Here is a 13,309-nt window from a genome sequence, read left to right on the forward strand (position 1 = left end):
ACTATGTAGGTAAATGAACACCAGCTGGAGCCATACTATGTAAGTAACTAAATGCCAGGTGGAGCCATACTATGTAAGTAACTAAATGCCAGGTGGAGCCATACTATGTAAGTAACTGAACACCAGGTGAAGACAAAACTATGTAATTAATAGAACAAAAGGTGGAGCCATATTATGTAAGTAACTGAACACCATGTAGAGCCATAAACATAGAAACATAGAATGTGTCGGCAGATAAGAACCATTTGGCCCATCTATTCTGCCCAATATACTGAATACTATGGATAGCCCCTGGGCCTATCTTATGTGAAGGATGTAAGAGAAAATAGTATATCACCCGTGGGTGATATGAGACATAAGCGCTGATGTACACAAGCAAAACAACTAATCCTTTAAGTTGGCACTATCAGTCAGTGCCAGCCTAAATAACTGGGCGGTTGGTTTTGAAAGTTGGCTCTGCAAGGGTGAATTTATATAATTATTAGGATCTGGGCGTATAGTCGGATGATGAGGGTGACAGAAAGATAAAGAAATACAAGTATTTGTTCTGTGATTTCAGAGATTAAACAGTAAGAACAAGGTTAGTAATAATAATAATAATGGTGCCGTGAGTACCTTATCTTTCATCCAAAATGGTCCCTTGGTTGATGATCCGTTGAGTCGCTCACTATTTGAAAGTTTCTGTGTTGTTCTTATAATGGTGCTGTCCTTTTAAATTGTGGCGTCCTCCTAGCTCACCTACCAGCAGCAGAAGGAGCTCGATAGGCCCCGAAACGCATAGGAAGTTTTTTGTCCTACGGAGGCCCCTATACTCTTAACGGTGACATCACCGCAAGCGGTTTCCCGGGCAATAGACTCACAAGCTCCCTCACGCCATGCGTGCTTCCGGCCGGGGCCACGCTGCTGCTGATAGGTGAGCTAGGAGGACGCCGCGATTTAAAAGGACAGCACCATTATAAGAACAACACAGAAACTTTCAAATAGTGAGCGACACAACGGATCATCAACCAAGGGACCGTTTTGGATGAAAGATAAAAGGTACTCACGGCACCATTATTATCATTACTAACCTTGTTCTTACTGTTTAATCTCTGAACTCACAGAACAAATACTTGTATTTCTTTATCCTTCTGTCACCCTCATCATCCGACTATACGCCCAGATCCTAATATTATATAAATTCACCCTTGCAGAGCCAACTTTCAAAACCAACCGCCCAGTTATTTAGGCTGGCACTGACTGATAGTGCCAACTTAAAGGATTAGTTTTTTGCTTGTGTACACCAACGCTTAGGTCTCATATCTCACTAATGCTCTGTAGAGCAGCATGAGCACCTCACTCTTTCTACTGGTAATGCCTCTCCCTATACACCCAAGCATTCTGCTGGCATTTCCTGCTGCTCTATGACATTGTTTGCCTACCTTTAAGGCTACTTTCACACTTGCGGCAGAGAGATCCGGCAGGCAGTTCGTCGCCGGAACTGCCTGCCGGATCAGGCAAAATGTATGCTAACTGATGGCATAAGTAAGACTGATCAGGATCCTGATCAGTCTTAAAAATGCCTGATCAGTCAAAAAAACACATTGAAATGCTGGATCCGTCTTTCCGGTGTCATCCGGCAAAAACGGATCCGGCATTTATTTTTTCACCTTTTTTTCAGTCTGCGCATGCGCATACTGGAAGGACGGATCCGGCATTCCGGTATTCTGAATGCCGGATCCGGCACTAATACATTCCTATGGGAAAAAATGCCGGATCCGGCATTCAGGCAAGTCTTCAGTTTTTTTTAGCCGGAGATAAAACCGTAGCATGCTACGGTTTTCTCTTTTGCCTGATCAGTCAAAACGACTGAACTGAAGACATCCTGATGCAAACTGAACGGATTACTCTCCATTCAGAATGCATGGGGACATACCTGATCAGTTCTTTTCCGGTATAGAGCCCCTGTGACGGAACTCTATGCCGGAAAAGAATAACGCAAGTGTGAAAGTAGCCTAAGTCTTCTGAAATAATGACCCCTAAATCCCTTTCCTCAGATACTGAGGTTAGGACTGTATCACTGATTTTATATTCTGCTCTTGGGTTTTTACGCCCCAGGTGCATTATCTTGCACTTATCAACATTACATTTTAGTTGCCAGATTTTTGACCATTCCTCTAGTTTTCCTAAATCCTTTTACATTTGGTGTATCCCTCCAGGAACATCAACCCTGTTACAAATCTTCGTGTCATCAGCAAAAAGACACACCTTACCATTGAGGCCTTCTGCAATTTCGCTGATAAAGATATTAAACATTACGGGTCCCAGAACAGATCCCTGAAGTACCCCACTGGTAACAAGACCTTGGTCTGAATATACTCCATTGACTACAACCCTCTGTTGCCTGTCCCTCAGCCACTGCCTAATCCATTCAACAATATGGGAGTCCAAGCCCAAAGACTGCAATTTATTGATAAGCCTTCTATGTGGGACAGTATCAAAAGCCTTACTAAAGTCTAGATAAGCGATGTCTACTGCACCTCCTCCATCTATTATTTTAGTCACCCAATCAAAAAAAATCAATAAGATTAGTTTGACATGATCTCCCTGAGGTAAACCCATGCTGTTTTTCATCTTTCAATCCATGGGATTTTAGATGTTCCACAATCCTCTCCTTAAGTATGGTTTCCATTAATTTCCCCACTATTGATGTCAGGCTTACTGGCCTATAGTTGCCCGATTCCTCCCTACTACCTTTCTAATGAATGGGCACAACATTTGCTAATTTCCAATCTTCTGGGACGACTCCTGTTGCCAGTGATTGGTTAAATAAATCTGTTAATGGTTTTGCTAGTTCGCCGCTGAGCTCTTTTAATAGCTTTGGGTGTATCCCATCAGGCCCCTGTGACTTATTTGTATTAATTTTAGACAGCTGACTTAGAACCTCTTCCTCTGTAAAGACACATGCATCAAAAGATTCATTAGTCTTCTTTCCTAACTGAGGTCCTTTTCCTTTGTAAAAACTGAACAGAAGTATTCATTGAGGCAGTCAGCTAGTTCTTTATCTTCTTCCATATAAATCGCATTCTTTTGTTTTTAATTTTGCAATTCCTTGTTTAGTTTCCTTTTTTCATTTATGTATCTGAAGAATGCCTTATCGCCTTTTTTCCCTGACTGAGCAAATTTTTCTTCTGCTTGTGCTTTAGAAGCTCTTATAACTTGTTAGGCAAATTTATAAGATGAGGCAGAGAGGCCAGTCATCCTCGTTTTTGTTTTATAATTCCTAAATGCTATCTTTTCGTTTTTAATGATTTTGGCCACTTCTGCCGAGTACCACAGTGGTCTCTTCCATTTTTTTTTGCCTTTACTGACAAGCCTAATGCAATTTTCTGTTGCCTTCAATAGTGGCACTTTTAAGTAGTCCCATTTCTCCTGGACTCCAATGAAACAGTTCCAATCTGATAGGGACTCGTATACCACTAATCTAATTTTAGAAAAGTCAGTTTTTCTAAAATCTAAAACTTTTGTTTTTGTGTGGTGTGACTCAGTCACTCTACTTATAGTAAACCACACTGACTGGTGATAACTAGATCCCAAGCTTTCCCCTACAGTAATATCATATACCAAATTCCCATTTGTGAATACCAAATCTAAAATGGCCTCCTTCCTGTGGTTAGGTGGACCTTTCCACAGATGTCGTTGCGCAGTGCACAATTGATTTTATCCGATACTTGGTTGTGCAGGGAGGGCACGGCTCTCCTGGAGAAGTAGTGGCAGCTGTGAACGACGTGCTGTGGGACAGCAAGCGACATGAGCTGTTTAAAGCTGTCCATCTCCACCAGCCTGAATGACAGAATTTCAGAGGCCAGTAGTTTAGAAATGCTGGCATTCAGGGCCAGGGATCGAGGGTAGCTAGGTGGGAATTTACGCTCTCAAAGGTTTGTGAGATGGAGAGCTGAACGCTTCCGTGTGACATGGTGGAGATGCTTGGTGACGGAGGTGGTGTTGTTGGTGGCACATCCTCTGTTTTCTGGGCGGCAGGTGCCAAGGTTCCTCCAGAGGCGGAGGAAGAGGCTGAGGCAGAAGAGGGAGCAGGAGGGGCCTGAGCCCTTTTTTGGTTTTTCATGTGCTTACTCCACTGCAGCCCGTGTCTTGCATGTAGATGCCTGGTCATGCAGGTTGTGCTAAGGTTCAGAACGTTAATACCTCGCTTCAGGCTCTGATGGCACAGCGTGCAAACCACTCGGGTCTTGTCGTCAGCACATTGTGTGAAGTGCCATGCCAGGGAACTCCTTGAAGCTGCCTTTGGTGTGCTCGGTCCCTGGTGACGGTGGCCACTGCCTCTTCCTCCGAACTCTGAAAGTCAGTGGCACGACCTTCATTCCATGTGGGGTCTAGGACCTTATCGTCCCCTGCATCGTCTTCCACCCAGTCTTCCTCCCTGACCTTTTTCGGTCTGCACAATGCAGAAAGACGAGGCAGTTGGCACCTGTGTTTCGTCATAATCAGAGACGTGCTGAGATGATAGTAGGCATGGCTGTGATGGCCTTTTTGGGGCAAGTAGTATGACGCTTGTTGATTAGCTGCTTTGCAGCCTTTCAAAAAGCGCCATAAAAATTGCCGAACACCGAACTTTTACGTAAATGTTCGAGTCCGGGTGCCGAAAACCTTAAAGATCGGTACGAACCCGAACTTTACAGTTTGGGTTCACTCAACTCTAATTATAGCTACTATAGTGGGTCCCAGAGGCAGGACCTACCCAGGGGAGGGCTTGGGCCCCTAGCACAGCTATGTCTGGGGGCCCTATTCAGTTTGCTATTCCCGGCAGCAGTCCTATCTGTCCACAACTATATCTGCATCAGATACAGTAGAAAATTTGGCCTGGGTCAATTTTAGCCTTGAGGTAAAAGCAAAATAGCGTCCCCACCCCCATGCCAAGCTCCCAGTCCAACTTCTTCCTCAACCCTACTGCTAAAAGCATATTTGAATTAGACATTATATACAGCATCATACATCTAGTGATTTAGATGTTCTTACTCATTCTCACCCAGACCATCTTTTTCCTTTTGGTTCCCAATGGTGTTATCCTGCTGCTACCCCCAATTTAGTATGCTGCAGGAAGTGCTCCTCTTTATATAAAAGAGGGGGCACTATAAAGTTAAAACTGCTGCAAGACACTACTAAGTGGGCACCGCTCCAGTATGGTTGGCCCTAGGAGTGCTGCATTTTTACTGCCCCTCCCAAGTGCCAAAATAGAAATTGCTTGCCTCACTCCCCATCTGCAATGGTCAGCCTGCACCAGCAGGCAAATCAAGTTAGTGCACTGCCTAAGAACTGGCACATCAAGTCATGCTGACCGCTTGTCCCATTGCACCAACTCCTAGGATTCAGGTCTAGTGGCCTGATGCCCAAGATAATGAATAGCAGATATTAAGCTATAAGCCCCATGTCCTGCTGAAAGATTTGCACTGTCCAACTGTCAAGCAGTTGTGTGGGCCTCAAGACCACCACTGGACGTACATTAAGAATGCAGTCCAGCCAAGAACACCGCATGCCACGCTCTTCATTGACTGCTATGGAATCTCCAAAAACAGCTGAGCCAGCAGTCTTGTCAGAATTTGCATAGCAGTCAATGGAAAAGTATGCACTTCAAGACAGGATCTTCTTTGAAGGTTAAACCCACACCCAGACATTTAAGGGCACATACTATTGCTATGCCATGGGAAAATCAATATGTCCCAACCTGAGAATCACAAATAACTCCAGTTTCTCCATTTGGATCTTTACAAAATAGTCCTTTAAGGCTGGTATGTCATGGTTGGGGGGGGGGGGGGGGGGGGTGGTAATTTCCAGATTATAGATCCTCTGATTATTAGTAGGTCCAGAACATAAGGCTTAGGCATCAAGCACCACTATTTTTTAGATGCATCTGTATAATGATTGGCAACCTAATTCACATCTCTGCATCATGCAGACCTGTTTTTATGACCTGATAAATATTAACAGTCTGAATCTAAAGCAATTTTAGCCTCCAGAGAGCAGCTTCCAATTCTTATTCTGCTCCTGGAGAGTGAGCTATGAACCACCCTCAGCTCTATACAGATGTGCCCATACCATTACTTCCATGTGACCCACAGAAATTCCTCCATATAGCCCCATAGTACTCATGTATATAGCACCAGGAGATGGTCTGTTTTGCTGGACCATGCATGAAGTTATGGGTCCCATGAAGACAATCCCATACAACCATTGGTACCATCGATTGAGACAAAAAGACGTAAGTAACATTTAACCCATTTTTATTTCTTGACTATTTGTGAGACAGTTTTTTCAGAAGACATTTTGCAGCCACAATAAGAGTCACAGCAACAACTACTGAAGTGACTGAGCCCATGGCCACCAGCACCCACAACTGCAGAGGTTCTTCTACACCCATTCTGGAAGCTTGGGAAATTCCTTCTTTGGAGACCTGGTTAGGCTTAGATCCAGTCACTAGAAGAGGGCCCAGTCTGGCCAGAGTGTATTTCTCTAGATGAGAACCTAGTGGAAGAATTAGCAACACCCATTTTCAAATACCGTCACATTTATAGAAGCTTTAGGAGACGTTTGAATGAAGAACTCACCAACATCTCTCTTCCCAACTCCTCTTGACCTGGCAGGTTGTGGGCCCCATGCTGTTCTCCGGCTGCCAACTATAGCACAGTTCCCAGTGTTGCAACACTGGCAGTTCGCACTGGGGCCTTCCACAGGTGACCAACTGTAAGAGCAAAAAAGTGTCAACCATTGAGAGAACATCCATTGTTATCCAAGACTCCATCTAGGGTTGTGTAGTCATCTAACTGAAGACACTCAGATGTGCAAGGTTATACCTGCTGGTAGCCTTGTTGTAGGAGCAGGCCTTGTTCATTGGATCAGGGGTCTGGTTGATATCAGCAGCTCTCAGGTGACAGGTTATGTAGATCTAAGACACCACAATTACAGTTTATATCTCATGAGAAATAATTTACATTCCTAATCTTGGACAGCTGGAAAAGTTACCCTCAGGGCCAATACTAGAAAGGATTAGGTTTCCCATATGGGTTATTCTGTTTCAATAGTTAGAGTTTCTTATTTCAAACAGTTAACGTACAATAGTGTCAAGCAGAATACCATTATAATCAGGTTATCAAAGGAGAATATAAATTCCAATACATTTACCTTCATTAAAGGGAGTCTGTCACCAAAATTTGACATTACACATTGCTTACATGGCACTCTTGCACAAGTACCAATGGTTCCTTTGTTAGACTGTCAGCCGAAAAACATTTAATCCATATGCAGATGAGGGCTGGCAAGTGTCCAGGGGCCATGCTTGTGATGTAGGTGCCCAGGCCACTGCCTTTCCCATATTACTACTCCCCAACCTCTTGCTTGTCCTGCTAGTCTGTTTTGTCACTGATGCCCATTGTGGGGAGTAGCATCAATAAATCAAGTGCGCATGCGCCAATGTGAAACCAGCAGGCATGCCCCAGCCGGCGGCGAACTGCCATGTGCAGGTTCTTGGCCAGTACTGGGGATAATGCAACAGGCTTGGGGTACTTTCACACTTGCAGCAGAGGATTCCGGCAGGCAGTTCCGTCTCCGGAACAGGATCCTGATCCGTCTGACAAATGCTGGATCCATCTCTCCGGTGTCATCCGGCAATATTTTCTCACATGTTTTGTGGTCTAAGCATGTGCAGACCACAAAAACAGATCTGTTGTGCTGGAACACTCAGGGCTGGATCCGGCATCAATGCATGTTAACTGGAAGAAATGCTGGATCTCGCATTCCAGTAAGTGTTCTGAAATTTGGGACGGAGATAAAACCGCAGCATGCTGCAGTATTATCTCTGTCCTGAAAAGGCAAAAAGACTGAACTGAAGACATCCTGAACGGATTACTCTCCATTCAGAATACATTAGGATAAAACTCAGTTCTTTTCTGGTATTGAGCCCCTAGGACAGAACTTAATGCCAGAAAAGAATAACGCTAGTGTGAAAGTACTCTTACATGGAGGGACAAGCAATGTGAAAGGCAGAGCGGCCTGGGCACCTATGAGCCCTCATTTGCATATGGGTTGAACATAATTTCAGCCGGTGAAAGTCACCACAAAAGAACAAAGGTACCACTGGCACTTGTGCTACAGTGCCATGTAAGCAGTGTGTAACATCCAATTTTGGCAACAGACTCTTTAATGTTGAAAGTGCAGGTTAGAACAGTGGCCAGTTGTGTGCTTTCAACCCCAATTAGTGGGGTGAAAACAAGGATGCTAAAGACAGGTACAAAAAGTTAATTAGTTTGCATTCAGGGTCATACTACCAACTCTAGTCCTTACCATAGAAAGGTCACTGTTAATGAACCTGAAGGCATCAACTGTGAATCGAAGCTTATTCGCTTCAGGTCTTGGAGAACCAAAGGCTGAAGAGGAATCTCCTAGCATACCATCGATCAAGCACCTGTAGGAGATATTTATTTCAGTGAAAATGCCCTTGAATTAACAGTAAAAACAAAAACAGAAACTCACCCATTATAAGCAATAATGTCATAGTGAGGATTAGAGGTCTCATCTGGAGTAAGGGTGGCAACACAGCTATCAACAAAGAGCATCATCGGGACGTGGTTCTCTATGTCCACAAAGGCCTCTATGTAGAAGATCTCACCAAGCTGGTAGACCACTGATTGACGAGGAGCACTCCAGTCCTCTACAGACAAAATAAGGCTATTAGTACAAGACAAGAGACTATGCACCCCTCCTCTACTGGAAGGAGTCTTACCAGTCATGAGAGTCAAGGAGAAAGACAACCTTTCTTCTGAGCTCACTGTGGTGCTGAAAGGAGCCCATGTTGGCTTGATGGCATTGCTGCTTACATTGCCAAATCTGGAAGAGTAGAGAAATGAAAGGACAACTGTACATGATTGCAAGTAAATGACAGCTTTCCATAATTATCCCATGTGTCCACAGGTGGCATGTGGCACTGCAGTTTAGCCCTATTCACTATAGAGCTGAGCCAATGGACAGCAGGTGTGATTTTTGGAAGTAAGCAGCCATGGTTGTAATGGTGGACAAGCCCTTTGAGAGGTTGACAGTAAAGTATCTTGTCAACCATATGGTAAATTAGCGAAGCGGACACTTACGGCATTGAGGCCTTAGGGGTGTTCCAGCCATGTAAGGTGATGCAGCGCTTTTAACTGAAGTTACAACACCCTGACCAGTCCTGCTCTACTTACACCAAAGAGTTTTATGGTTGCTGACCTATTTTTTTTGCCTTGAGTCCTCCAGCCAAGTCCTATTCAAAGAGGGCCTGTCTACTCCCCAGACTTCTTTTAGTAACCATTTCCCAGGTCAGAACATTTCTGAAGTGTCTTGTCAGTTACAGCCCCCCCCCCCCCCCATTATTCCTACTATTGAATTGCTGGCAGTTTGCAATAAAAGCCAATCTGGGTGTCCCTGCATAGTGACTGGCAGCACCAATAGAATTAGTGTCAGACACCCCAAAACTGAACACTCAGATCTTTATGGCATACTGCTAACTTCCATTAGAAAACAGGAACAGTTATAAGGTTCTCCAGAATTACTACATGGAGTAAGTAGTTGGTGAAACAGACATGCCAGGAGAGGAGACAGCTCCAAGCCTCTCACTAGTATTGACAAAGCAAGAGAGGAATGTTTGTCAAGATCCCTTTCTGGTGGCCACCTGACTGTATTTTCCCCTCTCCCTTCCTGTTAGCCCCTGCGGGGGTTGTTTATGTCCCCTAGTGATTTTAGGGGTTCAGGAGGATATGAAGGGGTTAATTGCCCAGGAGATTAAGGAGGGGGGGGCTAGTGGTTACTTAAGCCCTGTTCCCGCCTTCCCCTTCCTCTTTGAGTGGAAGCGTGGTGCCCCACCTTCCCTCCCTTTTGGATTGCAGCGGTATAGTTGATGTTTGATTGTTTTGGTGTTTCCTTGGGAACCAATTTAAGGAGATATTACTACCCGGTTGTTATATTAAGTCACAGCTGGCAGCAGTTCAAGACAACGGAGAGGTATCGGAGGAAGTGAGCGGAACTGCCCGCTGGGAGTCCAGCGGCTGGCAGATCGCACGGTTCAAAGGTTTTATGGTTGCCGTTAAAATTATCAGCTGTGGCCGATTACCACCCAACAAAATAAAGGTGTTGAAAGGAAGAACGTTGTCTGTGTCATTCTGTAAAGGGATTGGTGGTGTTGTTATGGGCCAGAAATAGGAGCGGTCATCTACCCCCCCCCCCCCCCCCCCCTTCACCCCGAGTTAACCCTAGTTGTACCAGCAGTCAGAGTCATCATGAACCTTGAAGAGGAGCAGAATGATTAATGCAATAATTAGGATGGGGCTACATGGACAGTACGGCTGCTATACTCATTACATGGCCAAAGATCACAGTACTGATACTACAGAACATTGCTTCATAATGTAAGTGGAATCAAGCTGTGACTGTCCCAGTCAGATCCAGCAGGACGGGACTGTCTTATGGCTAGTTGAGGCAAACAGTCTCAATGTGACCACATTCAACCACCATCTAGCTTAACTTGAGCAAGTCCTGGCAGACATTTCACCACTGGAAGACTCTAGAAGACACAGCTATAGAAGCCACTATTGGTAAAGACTTACCGTGGGTAGTAACACCAGATGGGAACCACTGCAGGATTGGACCTGATGATGGGCACATTGGGGGTGGTGGTGGGGTTGTAAGACAAGTTGATCTTGTAGATAAGTATATCTGAAGTCATCTTGGAGATAAAGAGTCACAATAAGGTTAGTCTCCACTCAAAGCACAAAAAAAAAAAAGCTCAACCAAATCAGTGGGAACATTTTGTAAGAACTGGCCACCCTATAAGATAAACAAGAGAAACTTGTCAAAGCAGTGGGTCAAGTACACTGCAAGGCCAGAAATGGACAACTGGTTAGATTGTGTTATGAAAGTCCATTATTGCGTCAGAAGATCATGACACCATAATATACCGGCTAAAACTAGCCAACATTCCTGGGCACAAGCTGTAGAAAGGGTTAATGTACCTCAAAGAAACCAGATCTATCTCCACAACAAGAGATGAGCGAATTTCAGGTTATGAAATTTGTTAATGCTTTATTTACTGGTAAAAGGGGAATTGTGTTACGGATTCCATTACCACGGACCATAACGCAAGTCTATGACAAAATGCCTTTAGAGGCATTCCATCATAATAGAAGTCTATGGCCTGCAAAAAGGATCCGTCCCGTTTTAGTTATGCAGGAGAGGACTCCACTGTATAAAGGGAACTGATCCGTTTTGCAGCCCATAGACATCTATGACTGAAAGCATAACAGAAAGCCTTTAGAGGCATTCCGTCATAAAATTGCATTATAGTCCATGGTAGTAGAATCCATAACACAATTCACCTTTTACCAGTAAAAGCAAACATATTTCAATATATGAAATTTGCTCTTCTCTATCCACAACCATTTCAATATAGTGAAAAGGACCTAAAGGGTTTTCATGATAAACACAGTGATTGTTGCCCAGTGCATATTTGTCTACTATTAAGGGACCTTTAGTTCTCCACCAACTTACCTCTAGATTGCTTCCACATTCTTGAAGAGCAATTTGAAAGACTACAGTAGTAACTGAAGTCTGAGAGCTAGCTGTGCAGGTCCCAAGGACCAGGTCTGAAGGATTCACCATCCTACCATTACCATAGAAGTCTCTCTCTACAGTCACCACCATACTGTCCTCAGCACACTGCACACTGACAGGGGATGAGGGGTTCATAATCGGTGGGGGCTGTGTAAGCTGTCGGGACTGAAAACCTACTCCAGGATACATGCGGCCCCATCCAGACACAGGACTAGAACCTCTTAGAGACCCAATACCAGAAACTGGAGGCAAAGGATTTCTCCTAGGAGAACCTACTGCAGATACAGTTCTAGAAGATCCCCATCCAGGCTGATAATTCCTCCACCGAGTGTCTGGCTGGCGCCGGTGTCTAACCAAGGCACTGCTAAAGCCTGACCCATAGATGAGAACCACAAACAGCCAACTCCACCTAATCCCTAACAACATCCTGACTACAGGAGAAGTCACACCAGAAAGGGGTGGAGGGAGGAGAGCTTTATACCTCTCCCATCACATGGTCATCACTTCACCTGACCCTTCATTATACTCAGCTGGACACCATCCATACCTGATGAGGATATGGCAATGCAGAGTCCAGTGGTGGAGTTCATGAGAGATTTGTGTTCATTTCTTGGGTGTATTAATTCCTTAGGGCTCATGCACGCGGCCTTTGTTGTTTTGCGCTTTCCGTTTTTCATGGATCCGTTGTTCCGTATTTGAGTATTTTTTTTCCTCTCTGATTTAAGTCCTCTTCTATTCCGTTATTCCACAAAATATATCCGTATGGTTTCCGTATGCGATCCGTTTTTTGCGGATCGGAAACGGAAATAGTAACTTAATCACCAAACACATGAGCAATATGGGCTGGGCATAGCATTTCTACAGTATGGATCTGCGAAATACGGATGACATACAGATGTGTTCCGTGTGAGTTCCGTATTCATTGACTTGAATGGGGCCTCGGACCGTGATTTGCGGACAATAATGGGAGATGCACTAATTTTGCGGAACGGAAATACGGAAACAGAATGCACACAAAGTACCTTCCATTGTTTTTGCGGACCCATTTAAGTGAATGGTTCCGCATACGGTTTGCCAAAAAAATGGAACGGAGGCAGAAAGAAAATAAGTTTGTTTGCATGAACCCTAAGGGCTGTTTCACACGAGCGAGTCCATTGCGGCAATCGCGCTCCGTGTGTGAGTGTGATCCTCTGCTCTGGACTTGCAGGAGCGCACGGCATTATCATGATTTATAATGCTGTGTGTCTCTGCATGGCCTTTTTTCCACAGAATCATACTGACAGCTTTATGTCGCTATGATTGTGTAGAAATAAGGCCATGCAGAGACACATAGCATTATGCATCATGATAATGCCGTGCGCTCCTGCAAGTCCAGAGCGGAAGATCACACTCACACACGGAGCGCGATTCCCGCAATGGACTCGCTCGTGTGAAACAGCCCTTAGGGTGAGTTCACATCACCGTTTAGCTTTCTGTCCTTCTGATCCGTCAGAAGAAGAGAGAGAAAAAAAAACAGGATCCTGTAAAAAAAACTAAACGGATCCTGTTGCATCAGTTTTTTGCTACATGCACACAAACGTTATTTGTTTCCATGTCCGTTCCGTTATTTTGGCGGATAGGATGTGGACCCATTCAAAAAATGTGGACAGCACACTGTGTGCTGTCCGCATCAGTATGTCCA

The 13,309-nt window shown here is 44.5% G+C and overlaps 1 protein-coding gene across 1 annotated transcript; it reads right to left on the reverse strand.

Moving 5' to 3' along the window:
• Positions 1-6,289: 6,289 nt before the first annotated feature.
• On the reverse strand, positions 6,290-12,054 carry LOC120991760 (zona pellucida sperm-binding protein 3-like). The gene is made up of 8 exons (XM_040420539.1): positions 11,566-12,054; positions 10,626-10,744; positions 8,774-8,877; positions 8,524-8,701; positions 8,335-8,455; positions 6,849-6,940; positions 6,603-6,736; positions 6,290-6,519 (listed from the first exon to the last, which is right to left on the reverse strand). The coding sequence occupies exons 1-8, from the start codon at positions 12,052-12,054 to the stop codon at positions 6,290-6,292; spliced, it is 1,467 nt and encodes a 488-aa protein (XP_040276473.1).
• Between the last annotated feature and the right edge of the window lie 1,255 nt (positions 12,055-13,309).

The sequence above is a fragment of the Bufo bufo genome, chromosome 1 (assembly GCF_905171765.1).
Source record: "Bufo bufo chromosome 1, aBufBuf1.1, whole genome shotgun sequence".
Lineage (NCBI taxonomy): Eukaryota > Metazoa > Chordata > Amphibia > Anura > Bufonidae > Bufo > Bufo bufo.